Source organism: Callorhinchus milii, unplaced genomic scaffold, assembly GCF_018977255.1.
Source record: "Callorhinchus milii isolate IMCB2004 unplaced genomic scaffold, IMCB_Cmil_1.0 Scaffold4, whole genome shotgun sequence".
NCBI classification, from domain to species: Eukaryota; Metazoa; Chordata; class Chondrichthyes; order Chimaeriformes; family Callorhinchidae; genus Callorhinchus; species Callorhinchus milii.
The window spans coordinates 62999372-63021290 of NW_024704745.1; the positions used below are offsets into that span (position 1 = coordinate 62999372).

Below are 21919 nucleotides of genomic sequence, written 5' to 3' on the forward strand. Positions count from 1 at the left end.
TAAAGAGGCAACTCATAGGTTGAATACTATCTTAGAAAATAAGACAAGATGGAAAGAGGTTAGGAAGAGATTCCAAGACATGAAGAGACTCATAATATGAGGCCAATCACAAAGGAGATTGTCTGATTGCATTCAAATAAATCAAACAACTAGAGCTGAACCTACAAAATCAAAGGAGTTGTTACAAGCAGTACCCAGGTAGAATTATCATCTTAATACATACCAGTATAATGCTGCAGCCATTTACATAAGTGAATATATTTCCATCCCATGAATATTCACTTGGCAAAGTGGATGTAGCAAAGGTAACTTAAAGAGATTGTGATATATTTGAGCATCGTGGATGTTAGGAAAATAAAAGAGCAAATGCATGTAGAGCTTAGTGGTTACTGTTGAGTTCTCTGATATATATATTGTAGTAAATACAGTAAACACAGACTATGATCTAATATGATCTAATATGTAGTATAATTCTCATATATTTGTGGATTCAGAAACACAGGGCATTCTGCTCTGTCCATACCCAGTCTACATTGCAGATGAGGTCAACTCTCCAGGGAAAGTGAGCTGATATCAGAGAAGGGTTGCAGTCATTACATATGCAAGGTTTGGCAGAAGTGGAGAATGACATTTAGTCTGCTTTAAGACATTTCAATGGTCGTATTCATCATCTGCCAAAAGAAACAATACAAAGTCTGTGACTTGATCGACAGTATTTTGATCAAGTGATGACATAGAATGTGCATTTTTCCTCTTGTACAAATGGGATTAAAAAATTGGAAAATCCAGAAGGAGTTTTCTTTATCTATTTATAAATAAATATTATGTTATTATTATTTAAAAAAATAATATTTTCTTTATCTATTTATAAATAAGTATTTATGTATCTTCAATACATTTCCCCCAGATCTATCCAATAATAATATTAGTAGTAAATGTGCCACCATGTAGCAAGTTCTACCATGTCTACCGTGCCTTCAGCTCCCCTCTCGACTCTCTACCCCCTCCTCGCTCCCTCCCTTCCCTCCCCTCACCCTGACCATTTCCCCCCTACTCGGGTCCTGACCCAACTGTACAGCGCCTTGGGACGTCCTCCCGACGTGAAAGGCGCTCAATAAATGGAATCGTTGTTGTTGTTGTTGTTGTCTTCAGTTTGACGATGGCAAAGATTTGTTGTTTCAGATCTCTTCGCCAAGAGTGGGACCCTGACATCATTGTTAGAGAATAGCCACATCTGTCCATTTACTTCAAGTCTTAGGTCTGAAACCGTTTGGCAGCTAATCCAGAGCCTTCAAACCCGACTCTGGAAAAAAAAGTGTTTCCGTGTTACGACATAAATACTTCATTTTAAGAAAAATAAGGCAACAAACAAGAGAGCCACAAAAAGAATAATAGGAAAATGAGGAAAAGTCAGTGAATAAGAACAAAGGAAAAAGGAGTTTATGTTATAAGAACAAATAGATCAATTTTGTTTGGGTTTGTTGATCAGAACACCAGGAGAAACTCCATTCACTATTGAAATAGTACAATATTTAAGACCTCAGCTGAATGTACTATCAGAAGGACAGCATTTCCAACAATTGTATTTAAGCAACTGCTACATTATGCAAAGCACCTTTGTGCTTCAAACATCATAGCTGAACGTTTTCTATACTGTTTCAATCAGGTAATGAGAGACACATTAATTAAGTTAACCGAAACAATCCTATCAAGCATAATACTTTAAAACATTAAAAATAATTGGAGTTTCCATTTAAGGATATTTGAAACCACACCTAAGTTCAGGTGTGAAACTACAAATTTAAACATGTTAAATTTAATATTCCAGGGGAGTCCTTCTTCAGGTTACAGTGTTTCATTTTACTTTAGAAGATAACGAAATCAAACTGATTCATTAAGTAGCATATCACCCAATAAATCTCAGTGCTGTTAACAAAGATCCTCACACCTTGGGACACCTCTGTGGACCCAAAGATCAGTGCTACCAAATATGTCAGGCTGACATCTTTTCTGGCAAGTTTTTAATACTAACGATGGAAACAATATTTGACCACTAAATTGAAAATGATATCCTTAAACAAATTGTAATGGCCCTGAAAACTATTGTTACGATTTTAAAAGCTTTCTCACAATTTTTTTGTTTAAGGCAACAATACAGTAGTATAAAGCAAGAGAATCTTAAAAAATATTCTAGCACAAACTTGTAGAGGTGCAATTATTTCAGATATTGTGATGATTTACAATAACCCAAATTCATGGAGCTTGGGAGCAACTGACCTTTCATTCAAAAGTTGACAGCTGCTCCAGAATGATGGATCCTAACTTTCTTAAGCTATATTTAGAGTACTTCTTGTTATTAATTCCCTGTACACCCATTTTTTCTGATTTGTGACAGATAATAATAATACCAATAATAATCCTTACATTTGATAAAGCGCTTATCACATCTTCAAGATGTCTCAAAGCGCCTCACAGAATATAGTGCAAAGTGAATTGATTGTATATTTTCGTGGGCGAAACGCAGCAACCAATTGCATACAGCAGTGTCCCACAAACAGTCATGGATTGAGTGACCAATTTATTATTTTTCTGGTTTGTGTTTTTGAAGGGACTATAACCTCCCATCAGCAGGGATAGTTCTTGTTTTTTGGGTTGTGGTCAGGGGAGAGCGGGAAAGATACTTTTTGGGGGTCAGCCAGGTGTCTGACAAATGGTCTGACCAGTCTTGTGGAGTCCTGTAGCTCAGTGGTTGAGCACTCGCTTTGCAAGCTAGAGACCTGAGTTCAATTCCAGGCAGGGCGAAACCTTGGGCAAGTTTCCTTACTCCACACGCCTAATAATAATCCCTCCAAAACCAAAAACAATAATAAAATTGGTCATTTTCAATCCATGACTGTTTGTGGGACATTGCTGTGCGCAATTGGCTGCCGCGTTCGCCCACAAATATACAGTCAATTCACTTTACAGTGTGTTCTGTGAAGCGCTTTGGGACGTCCTCCCGACGTGAAAAGCGCTATATCAAATGCAAGGATTATTATTATTATTATAAATGCAAAAAAACATTCTTAAGACTATCCAAACCAAAATGAAAGTTCCACAAATGCAATAAATCACTTTGCTTGCCATTGTGAACACTATCTGTCAAGCTTCCCGCTGCTTATTCTGCTGTGGCTTTGTATTCACAGGCAAATGCAGAAGCTAATTTGTGCACAGCAGTGTCTCACAAAGGGCCATGAAGTAAATGACCAATTTTATTGGCTTAATAACAAGAAGTACTCTAAATACAGTATAGGAAAGGAAGGATCCATCATTCTGGAAGAGCTGTCAGTTTTTGAATGAAAGGTCAGTTGCTCTCAAGCTATATCTGGGGTATTGTTGGCCAGGATTTCTCTATCCAAATAATGCCAAGGAACATTTAACCTCCACCTGAACAGAAAAAATGTTTCGTGCTTTTTCACCCCCAGCATTTTCACCACTCTCTGAGTGACAAGGATTGCCTTACCCCACCTCTTCCACATTGCCCGCCTTCGCCCCTATCTTACTTCAAATGTGGTGAAAATTTCATTCACCAACTCGTGCCTCAATTTTTCCAATACACTCCTTGCTGGAAAACAACAACAACAAAATTACATTTATACAGTGTCTTTCGTGTCGGTAGGATGTCCCAAAGCGCTGAACAGTCAGGTGTCAGGGCTCGAGCTTGGGGGAGGGGTGGTGTAGGGGTGAGGGAAGCAGCGAGTGGGAGGGCGACCAAAGGAACGATCGAAGAGTCTTGAGACCAGTCTTGAATGAGGCAAGGGAGGAAGCGAGGCAAGGGGACCATGAGATGGAACTCCAGAGTGTGGGGACAGAGAGGCCGAAAGCCCAGCCACCGATGGTAGGGCGGGGCGGGCGGGAGACATGGAGCAGACCAGAGCCCGCTAAATGGAGGGAGGGGGCAGGTTGGTAGGGAGTCAGCAAGTCAGAGAGGTGTGAGGGGGCAAGGCCATGGATGGCCTTGAAAGTGAGGACAAAGATCTTGAACACGACCCTCTGGGGGATGGGGAGCGAGTGGAGTCGGGCGAGGGTGAGAGTAATGGGGTCGCGGAGTCTGGTGCGTGAGAGTACATGAGCTGCAGAGTTTTGGATGATCTGCAGCTTGTGAAGGCAAAAGTCGGGAAGGCTGATGTGAGGGTGTTCCCGTAATCGAGCCTTGATGTGAGGAATGCGTGGGTGAGGTTTCAGCAGCCTGACGGGTGAGGCAGTGGCAGAGTCTGGCAATGTTGCGGAGGTGGTGGTAGGCAGTGCTAGTCATGGCACGGATGTGGGGGAGAAAGGACAGTTCAGGGTCAAACAAGACACCCAAGTTCCTGACTGTCTTAGTGAGGTTGAGTGTGCAGCTATGGAGGCTGATGCTGCCAACGCCCGAGGTTGTCCCTCTTCCAGGACTTGATGTCAGACAGGCAGTCGGTCAGTACATCAGTAGTCCTGGATTTGAGGGTGGAGGCAGAGAGATAGAGTTGGGTGTCATCCGCATACATGTGGAAATTTATCTCATGTCTGCGGATGATGTCACCATGGATCATGTAGAGGGTGAAGAGGAGGAGACTGAGGACAGAGCCCTGAGGAACACCGCATGAGATGGTGCAGGGGCTGGAGGAGAAGGCATTTGCTGCAACGAAGTGGAGGCGGTGTGAAAGGTAGGACCTGAACCAGTCAAGGACAGAACCTTGAAGGTTGAGGTGGGAGGAGAGGTGGTGGAGGAGGATTGAGTGGTCCACGGTTTCAAAGGCAGCGGAGAGGTCGAGGAGATAGAGGGAGCCCTGGTCGCACATTGTCAGGATGTCATTTGTCACCTTGACCAGAGCAGTTTCTGTGCTGTGGGTGGCATGGAAACCCAATTGGAGGGGTTCATGGAGGGAGTGGGAGGAGAGGAAAGAACAAAGCTGGGAGGCAACGGCTCTCTCAAGGACCTTGGATAGGAAAGGGAGGTTTGAGATTGGCCGGTAGCCAGATAGCTGTGATGGGTCAAGGGAAAGTTTCTTCAAGGTGGGGGTGATAATGGCTGTTTTGAGGGGGGAAGGAACAGTGCCAGGTGACAGGGAGAAGTTGATGATGTTGGCGAGTAGTGGGCCAAGGAGGTGGAGCTGGGATTTAAGGAGAGGGGTGGGGATGGGGTGCAGGGAGCAGGTGGTGGGCTTCATGGACTAACTGGTTCCACTAGTAACAAGGTCCAAATGATTCTAAATGATGCTGCCCATGTCCTCACCCATACCCATACCCATGCCTGTCTTCAAATCGTACCTGAAGACTTTCCCCTTCAGACGTGCCTTGGATCACCTCCCCTCCCTTTCCACTTGGTGTTAAACCATGCCAATGTTAAGTGCTCTGAGATGCTACCTCCGTGAAGGGCGCCATATAAATGCAAGTCTTTGTTGTTGTTGAGAATGCTAGCAACTACACCAGGCTGACAATTTATTCCCACCAGAGGTTACTGAGGCTAGGTCGATAGAATCAGCCAAACCTAATAAGCACCTGAACAATAAAAGGTTAAGGGATGTAGTTATTTGGGGTAGAAGGAAGAGAAATTGGAGGGGGATCCACTGGGAGCAGTGATTCTTCCCACTTTGTTTCTGTTAATCCTGCAAACCAAAGCCCAAATAGGTAGGATTGTCCTAGCTGGACAAACATCGGAAAACTTGCTATACAGTCCTCTAATGGCAGCTATGTGGTTTTAACTAGTTAAACTCTTGCAGTACCCCAACACACACTCTGGCAAGCCTTGGCTCTTCCCAACCTGTGCCTAATACGATCTGGAATTAGGTAAGCAGGATGGATCCCTCCAGGGATTGAGTGAGTGTTCCATTCCAGATGTAGGGAAATTTCTATGTGTACGTGGCATACGTACCTCAAGTCCGATTTTGATAATCTTAAGCATGGTTTGGGGTTTCCACGTACATCTCACAAGCCGCCATGAAGTGAATGGGGGACTGGCGGCCAGAGTGATATTTCTCTTATCGAATAGTGCCGTGGGATCTTTAACATCCACCCGGACCGGCAGACAAGGCAGGGCCTCAGTTTAACGTCTCATCTGGAGGACGGCACAACACGCGCCCAGCCCTGCACTGGAGTGTCAGCCTGAACTGCGTGAGTTCAAGTCCCACAACCTTCTGACTCGGAGACGAGAGTAACCGCCATCTGAGCCAGGGCGATGGTTTCTGACCAGCAAGAGGGGAAGCTCGTGGGAGCCGCGATTATTCGTTGTCCTGTAGCTCAGTGGTTAGAGCACTCGCTTTGCAAGTGAGAGACCTGAGTTCAATTCCAGGCAGAGGGCGAAACCTTGGGCAAGTTTCCTTACTCCACACAGAGCCTAATAATAATCCCTCCAAAACAAAAACAAAAAAAATAATAAATTGATCATTTTCAATCCACGACTGTTTGTGGGACATTGCTGTGCGCAATTGGCTGCCGCGTTCGCCCACAAATATACAGTCAATTCACTTTACAGTGTGTTCTGTGAAGCGCTTTGGGACGTCCTCCCGACGTGAAAAGCGCTATATCAAATGCAAGGATTATTATTATTATTATTATGTAGGGAAAGAGACGCACAGATAGAGGGTGACCTGTCTGACTCGGACCCCCGGAGCGCACATGCACACACGCACACACACACACCAGCGACTGTGCTTCACATCCCGGGGGATGGGCTCCGGTTTTGCCAGAAATCAAAGTACATCCGTAGCCCAAAGGCAACCAAACACTAGCCCAAAACTAGCCCAATATTCTGCGCTGCCTCCCATGAGCAGCCGAGTGGCCAATTTAGGTTAGTGCTTTTCGAACTGGGTTAGAAAAGATCTTCGGGGGGGGGGGGGGGGGGCAAAAAAAAAACGCGTTGCGGCATTATAAAAATGTTAAAAATCAGGCACCGTATTTGTTCACGCACCAAACAATAATAATAATAACAACCCGCCCAATTGAGCGTGAACCCGCCCAACCCGTCACTATTGGGCAGGCGGGCGGGCGGGCCGCGTCGCCATGGTTACGCTCACTTCCGGTGACGTTGGATCCGGCCAACGTCAGCTGGAGAGAGGCCGCGAAAGCGGAAACGACGGCCATAGCCGGAGCCTGAGGCTGGACCAGAGCTTCTCTCCCTCACCGCCTGCTGCTGCTGCACTGAGAGCGAGAGGCGGCATGGAGGTGAGTGCGGGGCTGGTGTGGGTTGTGGCAGGGCCTCGGGCTCCCCACACCCAGGAGGCCTCAGGGACCTGGGAGGAGGAGGAGGCAACAACAATGGCTGTGTGGGAGTCACTTGAACCCCATTACATCCGCTTGGACTGAAGGGCAAAGCAACGTGGCTCGACCCTGCTGCCGCCCTGAGGAACTCGAACCTTCCCTTGGAGTGTCTCCCCCTGGTTATAGCTGTGGGCAGGAAGATGGTGGCAAGGCTCTCACTCATTTCATGCTGAGATGCGCTGTCTACCGGGAGCCTCGCCAGATCCTGATGATGATAATAATAGTCATAATAATAATAATAATAATCCTTGCATTTTATATAGCGCCTTGTCACGTCTTTGAGGAGTCTCAAAACGCTTCACAGAATACACTGTAAAGCGAATTGACTGTGTTTTGTGGGCAGCCAATTGGTCACAGCAGTACCCGCCATCCAACTTTTGAAGGCTCAAACCCACTCTTGTCAACTTGGATCGTTGGCAGGGCTTGGAGGGACAGACCATCTTGGAAGCAGGAATTTGTCTCATTCAACTCCTGTTAACACTGTAAGCCAAAGCTTTATTGGGTAGGACGGTCCTAGCTGGACAGACATCAGGAAGCTTAGCAGACTCTCAATGGAGCTCAGTGGAGTCCTGAAGCTCAGTGGTTAGAGCATTCACCTCGCAAGCAAGAGACCTGGGTTCGATTCCCAACTGGGCGAAACTTTGGGCAAGTTTCCTTACTCTACACGCCTGATAATAATCCCTCAAGAAAAACAAACAAACAATAAATTGATCACTTCAATCCACGACTGTTTGTGGGACACTGCTGTGCGCAGTTGGCTGCCACGTTTCACCCACAAAATATACAGTCAATTCACTTTACAGTATATTCTATGAAGCACTTTAAGACATCTAGAAGACGTGAAAAGCGCTATATCACATGCAAGGATTATTATTATAATGTTAAGCCTTGCGGTTTTAGCTTGTTAACTTCCAGCAGTTACCACAACACAGACTCTGGTGTTCCCAGGCCTTGTTCTGATCCTAATATTTTCCAGAATTAGATAAGGCTAGCCTGTGAGTAAGCAAAAATCGAGTCACAACTACTTCCACATAGAATATCAATCCCACATTTTATTTTGTTCCTGTTAGGAGTGGATTTGACACCTTTTTATGGTGCAGCTTACAGCTCCTGGTAGAAACAGAACCTCTTTGTTTATATGATCAATTTTCTGCCAACAGAACTGACAGTGTAAATAGAGCATTTGTTTAGCAGTAGGGGTTTAGATTATGGCATCATTGAAGCATTGATATGAATCTCACTGAAAAATTAGATATAAATACAGATATGTGAAAGGCAGTCCTGTCTTTTTTTCTTTCGTTTTTCACAATCATCTCTATTTGAATAATGATATTGGAGCTTAGAAAAAGGAGAAACGTTGACTGATATGTAGCATGAAAATAATGTAAAAGGTTTAGTGTATGTGGAGAACATATGATGTTGCATCAGATATGTACAAACGTTCATATGCGCATGAGTTGTCGATTTGGTTGTTGCCTGTGAGTTAGAAGCCCCATATCGTGACTTTCAGCTTGTTTTTTGACACTCCAGTGTAGTGCTGGGAGTGTGCCGCAATGATGGAGGTGTTGTCCTTCTGATGAAATGTTGAAGAGTTTGTTGAGGTGAATGTTGAAGATCCCATGGCACTATTCGACAAGAGAATGTAGTTCCTTCCTTCCTGCCCAACATATCACAGATAAAATTGCTCATTCACTTCATCGCTGTTTGTGGGACATTGCTGTGTGCAAAATAGCTGCTGCATTTGCCTACAAAAACACAGTAACGTCGCATGAAGTGCTTTGAGACCTCTTGACGTGTGCTAAGGTGCTCTATCAAATGCAAGGATAATCTGTGCTTTTTTTGTAATAAAAACTTAGTAAGACTTAATAACTGTTGGTGGCCATGACTTTAGTCACTCGCCCCTAACCTATGGAACTCCCTGACTCAATCCCTCTGCTTTACCCCCACTTTATCAATAAATATTATATTGTAAATCGCACCTTGAGACTTAACCTCTTCAACCATGCCTATTGTCACTTTCTCTTCTGCCTTGCTCAGTGTGCAACCCTGCTATTGTGCAAGACTCTGTCCTGCATGACGAGTGCTAAATAAATGCAAGTGGCTGTTGCGAATTGGCATAATTGATTTTATTGTGAGTTGGTGTCATTGCATTGGCAGCCGAATAATTCCAAAGCAAATGTGCTGCTTTTGGTTTATTTGGAAGTCATAAACTGACAATTGATATAATTTCCAATAATGAATAAATTAGGGAAATTTTGACAATCACAATAAAACATATTAAGTTGGTCAAAAGGTTTATTTTCTGGGAATTGTTAGCACTATATAAATATTTATGGTTGTTATCCTTGCAACAACTCTTGTTTTGCAACTAAGTTGCTGCCTTCAGATAGTAGAGATAGGATGGTCTGACCCATGGACTTTTGGCTCCTATTAGTTTTGCTCTATAATCAGCCAACAGACTGCACTTTTACTTATGATGAATGGAACAAATTTTTCCTGTCATTGAGATGGAGATCGAAAGCAAGGTCGAAGAGGAGGGTCTTGAGGTGGGTCTTGAAGGTGCGGGATGAAGTTCCAGAGGGTGGGGGCATAGTGGCAGAAGGCCCGCCTGCCAATAGTGGGGCGAGCAAAGCAGGGGACATGAAGCAGGCCGGTGCCCGCTGAGCGGAGGGAGCGAACAGGGTGGTTAGGAGGTCAGAGAGGTAGGGGGAACAAGACCATGGAGGGCTTTGAAAGTGAGGACCAGGATCTTGAACTGTATCCTCTGTGTGATGAGAAACCAGTGGAGTTGGGCAAGGATGGGGGTGATAGGGTCGCGGTGCCTAGTGTGGAAGAGGACACAGGCTGCAAAGTTCTGGATGATCTGCAGCCTGTGGAGGGAGGAGTTGGGGAGGCCGACAAGCAATGAGTTTCCATAGTTGAGCCTCGCTGTAATGAAGGCATGTATGAGGGTTTCGGTGGCCTACGGTGTGAGATAGTGTCAGAGCCGGGCAACGTTGCGGAGGTGGGGGAAGGCAGAGGCAGTCGGAGCAGATGTGGGGTAGAAAGGATAGTTGAGGGTCAAACAAGTTTCCGGAATGGCTTAGCAAGGTGGAGTGTGCAACCATGGATGGAAATGCTGTCAGAGCCTGAGGTGAGGAGGAGCTGACGGGTCGGTCTTGTTGACGTTCAACTGAAGAAAGTTCGCTCTCATCCAGGAATTGATGTCTGGCCGACATTCTGTCAGGACAGCAGTGGTCCTGCAGTTAAGGGTGGAGGCAGAGAGGTAGATTGGGTATCATCCGCATACATATGGAAGTTGACCCCACGTGTGCGGATGATGTCACCAAGGGGGAGCATATGGTTATTGAAGAGGAGGGGACCAAGGACAGAGCCCTGAGAAATGCTGCACAAGTTGGTTCAGGGGCTAGAGGAGAAGCCATTTGAGGACATAAAGTGCAGGCGGTGTGAGAGGTACGATCTGAACCAGTCAAAGACAGCACAGTGGAGGTTGAGGTGAGAGGAGAGGTGGTGGATGAGGATAGAGTGGTCAATGGTGTCGAAAGTAGCAGTGAGGTCAAGGAGGACAGGAGGCAGAGGGAGCCCTGGTCGCAGATGAACAGAATGCCATTTGTCACTTTGCCCATGGCGATTTCTGTGCTGTGGGCAGCATGGAAACCCGATTGGAGGGGTTCGAGAAGGGAGTGGCAGGAGAGGAAGGAGCAAAGCTGAGAAGCAACCTGAGAAACTCATTCCTGGACCATGGAGAAGAAGGGGAGGTTGGAGATGGGGCCATAGTTAGGGAGTAGAGAAAGGTCTGGGGGGGGTGGATTTAAGGAGTGATGGTTTTTAATAGGGTGAGAACAGTACCAGAGGACAGGGAGAGGCTTACGATGTCAGTGAGTAGAGGGGCAAGGAGGTGGAGCTGGGAGGTAAGGAGAGGGGTAGGGATGGGGTTGAGGGAGCAGGTGGTAGGTTTCATACAGGTTATGGTGGTGATGAGAGAGGAGGAGGAGACAGGTTGATAGGTGTGGAGGGAGGGATAGGTAGGGCTGGGGTGAGAGCAGGAGATGGGGAGGGGATAGCAGATGCAGTGGCAGCTGAGCGGATTTCCTCGACTTTGGATTTAGGGAAGTCCAGCATCGCGTCGCAGTTGGCATTTGAGGTGAGGATGGTTGAGGCGTGAGAGCACGCAGTCAATGAGGAAATCTTGTGGTTTCTTTATAAATAACATAAACAGGTGGCAGAGTTTTGTATTATTTGGACCTTGTGGATAGTGAAGCTGGGGAGACTATTAACAAATTAATGCAGTGACAAAAGCATGAGTGTGGGTTTCAGCAGCTTTTGAACTAAAGTAAAACATTATTATTGCATATTGTGCATCCCCAATGACTAACGTTATTTACAACAACAAGATTACATTTGTATAGTGCCTTTCACGTTGGGAGGACGTCCCAAGGTGCTGGACAGTGTACAGCATTTCAGACAATTTACAAAGAAACCTGCAATGTGTTGTACATTGCTGTGCATGAGTGCATAACTCATCGATAACATTAGGGTGGCAGAGTGATCTATTTCAGTCACTGTGGCTCAAAAGCCTCATTTTTTAAATCTGTGCACATGTGTCAGTCTGAGGTCATGCACTTCTCTGCTACAGAGCTGCCAACTTGGAGTTGGCTATTTCTACAATGGGATAAAAAATACAGCAATTGGAAGATGGATTATTCTAATCCACTCTTGTAACCTTTTCATTTCTGGCTACTTTCCACTAACAGCAGCTGAGGAATAGTGTGCTTTGGAGAGGTCCAGCAGACAAAGTTTAAAGTAGAAAAGATAGCTGAAAGCAACGTGATTCTTTCACCTGGACCAGAACCTATGATGTAATTTTCATTCCTGTATTTTATAACTTTTGCAAATAAAACAACTATACAACAGTTTATTTATGGCACGTCCAATCTGTAGCATTTGCCTTACAAGCGAGAGGACCTGGGTTCGATTCCCGGCAGGGCAAAACTTTGGGCAAGTTTCCTCACTCCGCATGCGTCTGTTTACTTAGCAGTAAGTAGGAACCCGGTTGTTAGTCTTTTGGCGGATTGCTTTCCGGGGTAATAATTCCTTTAAAAAAATTGGCCGCTCAATCCACGATTGTTCACTATAGTGCTAGATGCCAGTATGCTGGCAGGAGTCCGTAACACTTAGACAATATGCTACTGAAATAATGGTCATATAGTTCTACTTCAGTATTTTTATTTAAAAAATTCAAGGTGCAGCATTGCCTAAGGAGGGAAGAGAGGGCGTTTACAACGGCATTGTTCTTTCAAACTATTATTTATACTATTTTATCTCTGCTGTCACAACAGCCAGCAGTGGTTACCTCTTGAAATTTTCTGTAAGCATTTATACCTCCTGAGACTACTGTAGCATTTCTGGCATTCATCAGGTTGGATTTTAAATTGGCCGTGGAGTTGTATTCCATTGCCATTGGTCTCATAAGAAAATGTGTGAGAATGGATCATGAAGAAGCCATTCAAACTCATCAAGCCTGCTCATTCCAGATGTTTACAAAACTTATCAATATTTTTGTTTCAAATGAATGATTTTGTGGTATTTGCAGCATAGTTCCAGCTCATTTGAAATAGTTTAAGGTCAAGCTTGTATTTGATTTAAGTCACCAGGTATTGAGTTCACTCTGCAGAATAATTAGAGGTGTGTTCCTCCCTGGCTAAGCTTTTTTTAAATGGACTGATTTGACAGCATACTACATGTCAGGCCTGGATATGCATTTGACCATAGTAAATGCACCAGTACACAAATCTGTGTTATTCCTGTCAATTAACATTAGAAACATACATCAAATGGTCTGTTATATTGCTGAGAGTGAAGTAGAATGGCAAGCCTGATGTATAGTTCCCATTTCCATATTGTGTGAAATCAGATTGTGAAAAAAACAAACATGTGATTTTTCCACTTTGGCACATGTGCAAAACACCATAACCAGGTGCTTGTCTTGGCGTTTTAATGTAGTAACATTTGTTTGATGATTTTTTAGATAAATGAGCTTGCTATTGGAGTAGACCATGAGAGAGAGTAAGCGCCTGACACATTTTTACCTCAGTGTGTGCAAATCCACCTCATACAGGTGATGTCAGGACCAGGTTTACAATTTGATTTGTGCTGGTTCAACCACAATACGTATACTGGATGTTTGATGGTGAATTGTTGCTAAAATGTTTAGTACAGCTACAGCAATGATAAATTGTTTAAACAGTATCTCTGACATGGTTCATAAATCATCATAATGCCTTTATTATTTACCTGTTTAGCAATGCGATGGTCAGGATGGAATGGCTTCACCAGCAACTCCAGGATCAGGGAAATCAAAGGTATAATGAGCAGTTTCCTCTGTTCGACTTTCCTTTGGTTCAGTCTTTAAATGCACTATTTCTCCACGAACTTTTATTTCCACACTATCTGCATACTAATTGCTTGTAACTCAAAAATGTAAATTGCTGCCCTCAAGCTGATTCAGGTTCTTCTATATTTGCAGCTGGATACACTATCAAAGGAAGACCTTATAAAATTTGTGAAGAAGCAGATTGTGATTTTACAGAAGGCCAAATCGAAATGCACTGGTAATGTATATACTGTATGCAGTGCTGCTCTGTGAAAAAAGAATCCACAACCAGTAGTACACTTCTCTAAAATCAGAAATTAGAATTAATGCCAATTAGCTGTATTATTCTGCCTTGTTCTTTCTATTTTGTTGAAGATGTTGAATAAATGATGAGTGCAGATCTTGTGTTCAGGGACCTGCATCCTCCTGCACTAAGCCACTCAGGTAACTCATGATAGAGAGATGAGTCAGAATGACTTTGTTTAGTTTACTGAGGGAGGGAAAGCTTTGGACCCTCTGTGAACTGACCCCAATGAAATTCAGTACTGGATATTGTATTCTCCCAGTGAACCAAAACACTATGGAGCTGCTCCAGCACTTTGCAGTAAAATATGCAATTAGATTCAAAAGGACCAAATTCCTTCCTTCAGGAAAGTAAGTTTTCTTTTTCTAGTGGGAGTACATTGAACAAAAAGTATTCCCTACGTACTATATTTTATTTTAAGGACAGTCCTATGAATTATGTAGCTCACAGAAAAAATGGATTTACACCATCATTCAGCTGTCCAGCAATCGTTCAAACCTACATGACTACTTACCAGTGTGTTCTTTCAATACAATATTACCAGTGCATTCTTCTTTATCTTATTTCTCCTTTAAAAACATAGAGCCTGTATCCTAGAAATGGTTGGTATTAGATGAGGCTAATCCCTCTACTGGACTAGAAATATTAGCACAATTGAAAGCATTTGTGTGACTTCAAAATTCATAATGATGTGATGTTTCAGAGCTGCAAAAGGAAATTGAAGAGCTGAAAACACAATCAAGTGGTGGAACTGATGATGCTGTCATTCAGGTACAATCCAAGAAGCTCATTCCATCACTTTATTTTAGTGATGTAGACCATACAAAACAAACATGCAAGTGGAACTGACTATGTTCAACAGAATTGTGCATGGTTACCAATATTCCTAACCATAAATAAATATCCTAAATAATCTTATAGAAAAAAATCCTTAATCGGTAAGGTAACTTTAAGCGCTCTGAGACGCTACCCTGGGTGGAGGGCACTATATAAGTTGTACTTTCATCTGCACAAATGTACAGACATAGGCTCTTCCAGCAGTACCAGGAGAGATGGAGAAGATGAGCAAGCGAGGTTTTACCAGGACACCATGAGAGAATTGTAATTAGTTGTGCTGTGGAGGCAATAGTTTTTCACATTCCTTATAATAGGGTAAACTGCTCCACAAGGATATAAAGTAGTTTGCTTCTATTAAAAGAGAAAGCAAAACTGACAATATTCTTTAAAATCACTGTTTGTATGCAACTCTGAATGTATGGAAATCTCCCACATTTGCAAGCTTGAGGGAGAAATTGTTTAAGTAGAACTGGGATTAAAATATAAGTAGACTTAACCATATGCATTTGTTGAAATAGAAATAATTTATAATGGTTTGTGTGACTACCCGGTCCCTTTAGACACAAATCAATAAACAGTATTTTGGTGTAAATTCTTTATTTTCTATGGCTATTAGAAAGCTACCTACTTCAAAGTAAAGTTTACAAAAACAGAATTTGTTTTTGTAAACTGCAGTAATATTCTTTTTGATATAATTTGCACTAATTTGTTTACTTGAGCAGGAGCTGACAACTCGGCTGGAGTCTGTACTTTTGGAAAAAGCAGAGTCTCATCAAAGTATGGTTTCTCTCAGAAAGGTGAATGAAAAAACAAAGGAAGAATTGAAGGTTAGCGAATTACATTTTTTTTGTCTTTTAGATGTACTGTAAGAAACCAGTATTCTGGGACTGGATGGTACAGTGTTCTTGAATCTATGCAAATCTGGGATAGATTGTTATAATGAAAGTTTTGTCTTATTTGTAAGAGTTGTCGGTAAAACTAGCTGCAGCATTCTTAGTCCAATTACTGGTGGTCATGGACCCAAAGCCCATAACTGAATACTAATTGGTAGTTCATTAATATGGATACCTGGATTTGAAAATGGAAATATTACTACAGGTCTTGAAGAGAGCAGAGATCTGAGATTTGCATTCAGCCTGGACAGTTTTAGTACTTTTCTGGTTGCATTCTGTGCATTTGACCTGTTTATGTTTGATATTGACGCTATCTATGCCACATTTAAAAAAAGTCTCACCCTGATGAGCACAAAAGTTTGAGGAAAAAAAAGTTTTCATTTAGGGTTTTCATTTACCCTAGTCTTTTTTTGCAATGGATTTTCAAGAGTTTAAGAATTAAACTATTTAGACTCGTCACTTGAGTTGTTGAGATGAATGCCCTGCCTGTCAGGTGTATTGATTATTCGATGTGGTATACAATTTATGTTGTATGATTTGTAGCAGTTTGTTGTGAACTGCACCTGAATTCCCAATTTAAGAACATTTTAAGAGCTCTGGTAGTTCAAAACAAGGCCCGTTTGGGTGTATTCAGGTTTTAATATTTCCAAATTCTGTTACAAAAACCTGTATATTAGACCCCAGTGTGTCTGCTTTGTTAAAGCAGAATCCCTGACAATATTTTCTTGACCTCTTTAGGATGCATTGGCAGCAGTACAGGATCTCCAGAAGAAACAGGAATCGTCAGAAAATCAGCATTTGAACAAGATTGAAGTTCTGAATGAGGAATTGAAGACCGCTCATGAAAAACACAAAGAAGAAATCACCAGATTAGAAAATGAGCTTCAAGAATCAAACGTCAAACACAATACCCTGAGTGCACAACTTGAGCAACAGCTTGAAGCTCATTTAGTTCAACAACATGAAGTGAAGAGACTTTTAGAAGAAATAAATCGAGTTCAGGTTACTTCTGAGGAACAGATTTTGCAGTTGAGACAACAATTTGAAGCCAATGCTGAGAAACAGAAGAATGAAATAACAAGACTACAGGAAGCCAGTGGGAACTCTGTTGCAGAATATCAAAATAAAATGAAAAAATCTCCAGGAGGAATTTCAGGTAATGCAAACCAATCATTGTGACGAAGTGTCACAGTTGAAAGAACAGCTTGAATCTGCTGCTTCTGCGCATCAAAAAGAGCTTAAGACGTTGGAAGAAGACTTAGCAGAGCAATATTTACTAAAGGGGAAAAGTCTCCAGGATGAGCTGCTTACTTGTAGGACCAACAACGAGCATCAGTTAAATCAACTGAAAGAACAGTTAAGGGAAATGACAGAAAAGCAAACGGAGCAGTTGCAAGGGGAAGTGCCTAAAGAATCAATTGTTGAAGAGGAACGGTTGAAATGTCTAGAGAAAAGTTTGAAAGCATTAGAAGTGCAGCATAGGTTGGTGCAAGATGAGTTTAAATACACAACAAATTTAAAAGAGAAGTTGGAGACAGAACTGAATCATATTAAGGATGACTTTTTTCATGAGAGAGAAGACTGGGAGTTCAAAATAAACGAACTGCAGCTTTCTAAAGAGGAATACATGAGTACAACTACAAAGTTAACAGAAGAAGTCAAATCTGTCAATGACCGCTGTGAATTGATGATGAACCAGCAATCCTATGAAATTCAGGTTATAGAACAGCAACATGCTAAAGAGCTTTCAACTTTAGAGGAGAATTTGCGTACTGCTGCTGAAAAAGATATCCAAGAATTCCTACTTGAGGCAGAGAATCTTAAAAAACAATGCCAAATGTTGCTGCAGGAGAAGGAAGAGGCACAGACTAATTATGAAAACTTGCGTAAAAACATGGAAACATTACAGACTGAACTGGAAGAATCTGCTTCAAAGATCAGCCATGAATTTGAAGCCATGAAACAACAACAGGCCAACGAGGTTCACGATTTGCAACAGAAACTCAGAAGAGCTTTTAGTGAAAAGGATTCTCTTCAGGAAACTATGAACAGGCTACAAGCTGAAGTGGAAACTAAAAACAAGGCAATTGAAGAGCTGAATCAAATGAGTAAGCTTGAAGTGAAGATTCAAGATCTGATGTCTTCAATTGAGCAGAAGGAGTCAACGTTAACTAAAACACAGGAACAACTAGAAATTTCTCTCAGAGAGAAGGAGGAACTAGTGACTGCAGCACAGACCTCAGAAGAGGTAAGTTGTAGGTTGAAAGAATCTTTTGAAAAGGAGCAGGCTAAATGTGTAGATTTTCAGCAGCAAATACAAGTACTTTATGAGGACAGATACAAATTGCAAGAAAGATTGGACGAAACTGCAGCTAAGTTGGACGTGGCAATTTCAGAAACAAACTCCAGCTATCATAAAGCAGAGGAGTTGGAGAACAGACTGGGTGCAGCTGTTACAGAGAAGGAACATCTGGTTGCTGAAATTAAGAATTTGAAAGACTTTAATACAAATTTAGAAAAGCAAAAGGCTTTGCAGAAAGACACAGAAGAGAGTGAAAATCTGGAAGTCAGGGATGAAAATCTTCACAATATCAATGAACAACTCGAATCTCTGATCCGGGAAAGAGATGATCTCAGTAAGCATCTGGAAGCTGTAATTCAGGGAAGAGACAGTCTCCAACAAGCAGATGAAATTAAAAAACAAAACCTGACTGATATTAGACTTACAGTAATGAATATTCTTGAACAAGTGGACTTCAAGTATGCAAATGATAGCCCTGAGCTGGATGTGTTGGAGTCTGTGAAACTGCTGAAGGAATCTGTAGCAAAAATTCAGGAGGAGAGGCAGTCTATAGTGCTACAATTCCAGCAAGAGTTGGACACACTGAGAGATGCAAATGGTGGTCAACAAGCTGAGTTTAGGTCTTTAATTGATGATCTTAGCAAAGAGAAATCCTTCTTGCAAAAGCACCTGGATGACTCTCTGTTGGATAAGGAAGGGCTGCAACGGGATGTGTGCGAGATGCAGAACCTCAGTGAAAAACTCACACTTGAAAATGAGTGTCTACTGGCTCAGGTTCAGAATGCCACAGAAAAGATTGAGAACCTGGAAAAAGAGAAGAACGAACAGAATGAGAGGAGTGAAAAACAAGCGACCGAGGGCACTGAGGAAGAGGAGCAATTGGAGCACCAGCTAAAGGAGAAAGATTCTGAGTTGTCAAAGCTTAAACAGGAGCTGGAATCTTTGAAGGTATTTGTCTCCTTTCCCGATTTGCAAAATTAGAAATATCAAAAAAGACAAAATATTATTATAGAAACTTGGTGACAAGATAGATCAGTGAATTTTCACCAAGTTGGGGTGTGTTCTAATCTACGCCACACCAAAGGGATGACCATTTCATTCTGTCAACTATAAATGTTGGAATGAGTTTAGGCAGTTTCATAGGAACTGGAAGAGTCCATTCAACCTATTGAGCTTGTTCTATTTAAACTCTTATTTGCTAGCCTCAAGTTGCAGCTAAAATGCCTAATATTCAGTGAGGTACTTAGGGGTAAATTACACTTTGTATGCCATTTATATAAAATGGCCTTTGTAATTATAAAATATACAATAATAATGTGTTTTATTTTTTCTGTAAGATGGCCTGACTTTCTTTAGGAGTTTTGAAAAATCTGTTTTAAAAGGTATTGGTCCCCTTTTGTGGTAAGCTTAACACAGTATTTGTTTAATTAGATCAATTCTGAATTTTTTATGTATTAAATTCTAAAAAAAATGTAATTAAAAGTTTGAATTAAATAGGGGATTCCCTTTTATGCAGCAAATCGCCTTTACCATACTGCATACCAATTCACACTTTTAACCAATGGATATTTAGCAGGCTAAAGGTCAGTTCCAGTTTGGATAAAGAATTCCTTCTTATTAATAATGAGATACAGCATTTGTTTCCAAAGTGAAATGTCCATAACTCAAGCACTCATTGGGAAACAGGATAATCATTTTTGGAACCTAATGATCGTTCCAATTTTTAAAATGAAGTCATCCTTAATACAGGACAACTTTTTTAAAAAAAAACTTTTGCTTCTTTGATTCAATGCAGGACTTGATGCAAAAATCATCCAGTGAAGAGAATAGCTTGCAAAGCACCGTCGTAGAGATGAATGACAAAATAGGTACGGCTTCCTTTAACTTAAATTATCAATGTTTTGTTACGTGCATTCAGTTAAACTGTATAGAATTGGAGTTTGTTTTAATATTTTCATAGGGAGGCATATTTTTCCCTTTTCCTCCAATTTGATTAAAATCCTGTTAATAAAATTGACCCTAATAACAGGAAAACTGAACTACCATCATAACTGCCCCAGCAAGCTAATATTAAATTAAATCTTTAATTGTGGCCGTAAACTATGTACTTTCATAACAATGCATCATCTACTCTCTTAAGCTATCTTATTTTCAGTTGGAAAATTTAAGATCATGTTAGCGTTTGTAGCAATCCGTTTGTTAGTCGATTGACGGATCACTTTCCAAGGGTAATAATCCCTTGAAAAAAGAAACTGACTCCACGACTGATTGTGGAACACTGCTGTGCACAATTGACTGCCATGTTGCGCCCACAAGATACAGTCAACTTACTTTACAATAAATTCTGTGAAGTACTTTGACATCTCAACGATGTGATAAGGCGCTATATCAAATGCAAGGATTATTATTTATTAATATCCTTTCCCACCCTCGGCCCCAACCCCAGCTCAAGTGTAAATCCTGGACTGTTCATCGCCTTGGTATGTCCTCCCAATATGAAAAACGTTATATAAATGTAAATTGTAGTTTTGTAACCTTGTGTCTTTATTGGGATGGTAACCCACATAGGTAGCAGATCATTCCAAGTCTCCAGTCACAGATGTAGAGTGGTCCAAATACAAACCCAGACATAACATGTAGTGAGACTGCATTAATGGAACCTCTGGTATAGTGTTAGGACCAAAAACACTTTCAAAATCTAGTGTCAATGCTGAACAATATGACTACAAACCATATATTACTTAAATCATAAATGCTTCAATTCTTTATTTATAGCCAGATGTAATGCCAAATCTGTAAATATTTTCCTCTCAGTCAGAATTTCATTTTAGTATATTTCAGTCTTGATGAAAGACTGTCTAGACTTGCAACTGCTGAAAATGGAAACTAAGTATATTAAAATCCTCTTATGCTGTTTGAAAGCACCAAAACTTTTTATTCTTATGTACAGAAACACCTGGTCTACAAAATGTAGTCTTATTTGTTTTGATGTACAAATATATGCTTGCATAATCATTCTTCCTTATACAGATGGTGACTCTTAGCTCCCTTTAAGCAGCTGTCAAAAGGCCACCTGGGAGCCACTTTTGATGTTGAGCATAATTCTCCCATGGTATACAGTGGGGACAATGTCCTTATGCCAAGGATTATTTAATTTATCAAAAACAAGCATCTCTTATTTTGAAGCATTGATGCTAACTTTTCTTGCAAGGTGTCAGCAAACTTAGTAGCACTTTTGTCTCTGAATCCGAAGGTTTTGGTGTGGGTTCGAGCCCCACCTTGGGACTTTGAACTCACCTAGTCTAGATTTACACTTCAATATATATGGCATTACATCTGGCTATAGTAAAGGATTGAACTATGTACGATTCAAGTAATATAGTATATGTTTTGAGGTCATTTTATGTATTCAGTATCGTCACTGGATTTTGAAAGTGGTTTTGGTCCCAACATTATAGTGCTGGGAATGCGTTGTCTTGTTGCAAGTGGCATCGTATTGGATGAGACATTAAACCAAGGTCCTGTTTGCCTGTTCAAATGGACATTAAAGATCCCATGGAACTATTCAAAAAGAGAAGAGTTTTTCCCTGGTGTCGTGAAATATATAAATAAATACAGCTGGGATACTGATAGCATGATGATTTAATGACAAGTTAAGCCAGGGTTGAGCTACTAGGAGTTTACTATATTACAAAGTCACAGCATAGTACTTGCAGATAATGAACTTTAAAAATGAACAATATAAAAATGAATTTTGACTCCTGTCTGATTTTATTTATTTTTAAAAAGTTGCTCTGGAAAACACAAGTAAAGACAAAGATACAAGATTCAATAAGATCAAAGCGGTAGCAGTAAAAGCTAAGAAAGAACTTGATGGCAGCAAAAAACAGGTAAAGCATGCTTTCAGGATTTTGTTTTAGTCTTTGCAGTGTGGGATT

General features: G+C 41.5%; 1 protein-coding gene across 1 annotated transcript in view; it reads left to right on the top strand.

Annotated features, from left to right (window-relative positions):
• Positions 1-7062: 7062 nt before the first annotated feature.
• Positions 7063-21919, top strand: part of LOC103185755 (GRIP and coiled-coil domain-containing protein 2) — a 41125-nt gene continuing 26268 nt past the window's right edge. The window contains 9 exon segments of the mRNA XM_007904413.2: positions 7063-7176; positions 13575-13634; positions 13799-13883; positions 14653-14720; positions 15509-15613; positions 16418-16810; positions 16812-18929; positions 19777-19849; positions 21771-21871. Coding sequence (XP_007902604.2) covers positions 7171-7176; positions 13575-13634; positions 13799-13883; positions 14653-14720; positions 15509-15613; positions 16418-16810; positions 16812-18929; positions 19777-19849; positions 21771-21871 — 3009 coding nt within the window. The 5' untranslated portion in view covers positions 7063-7170.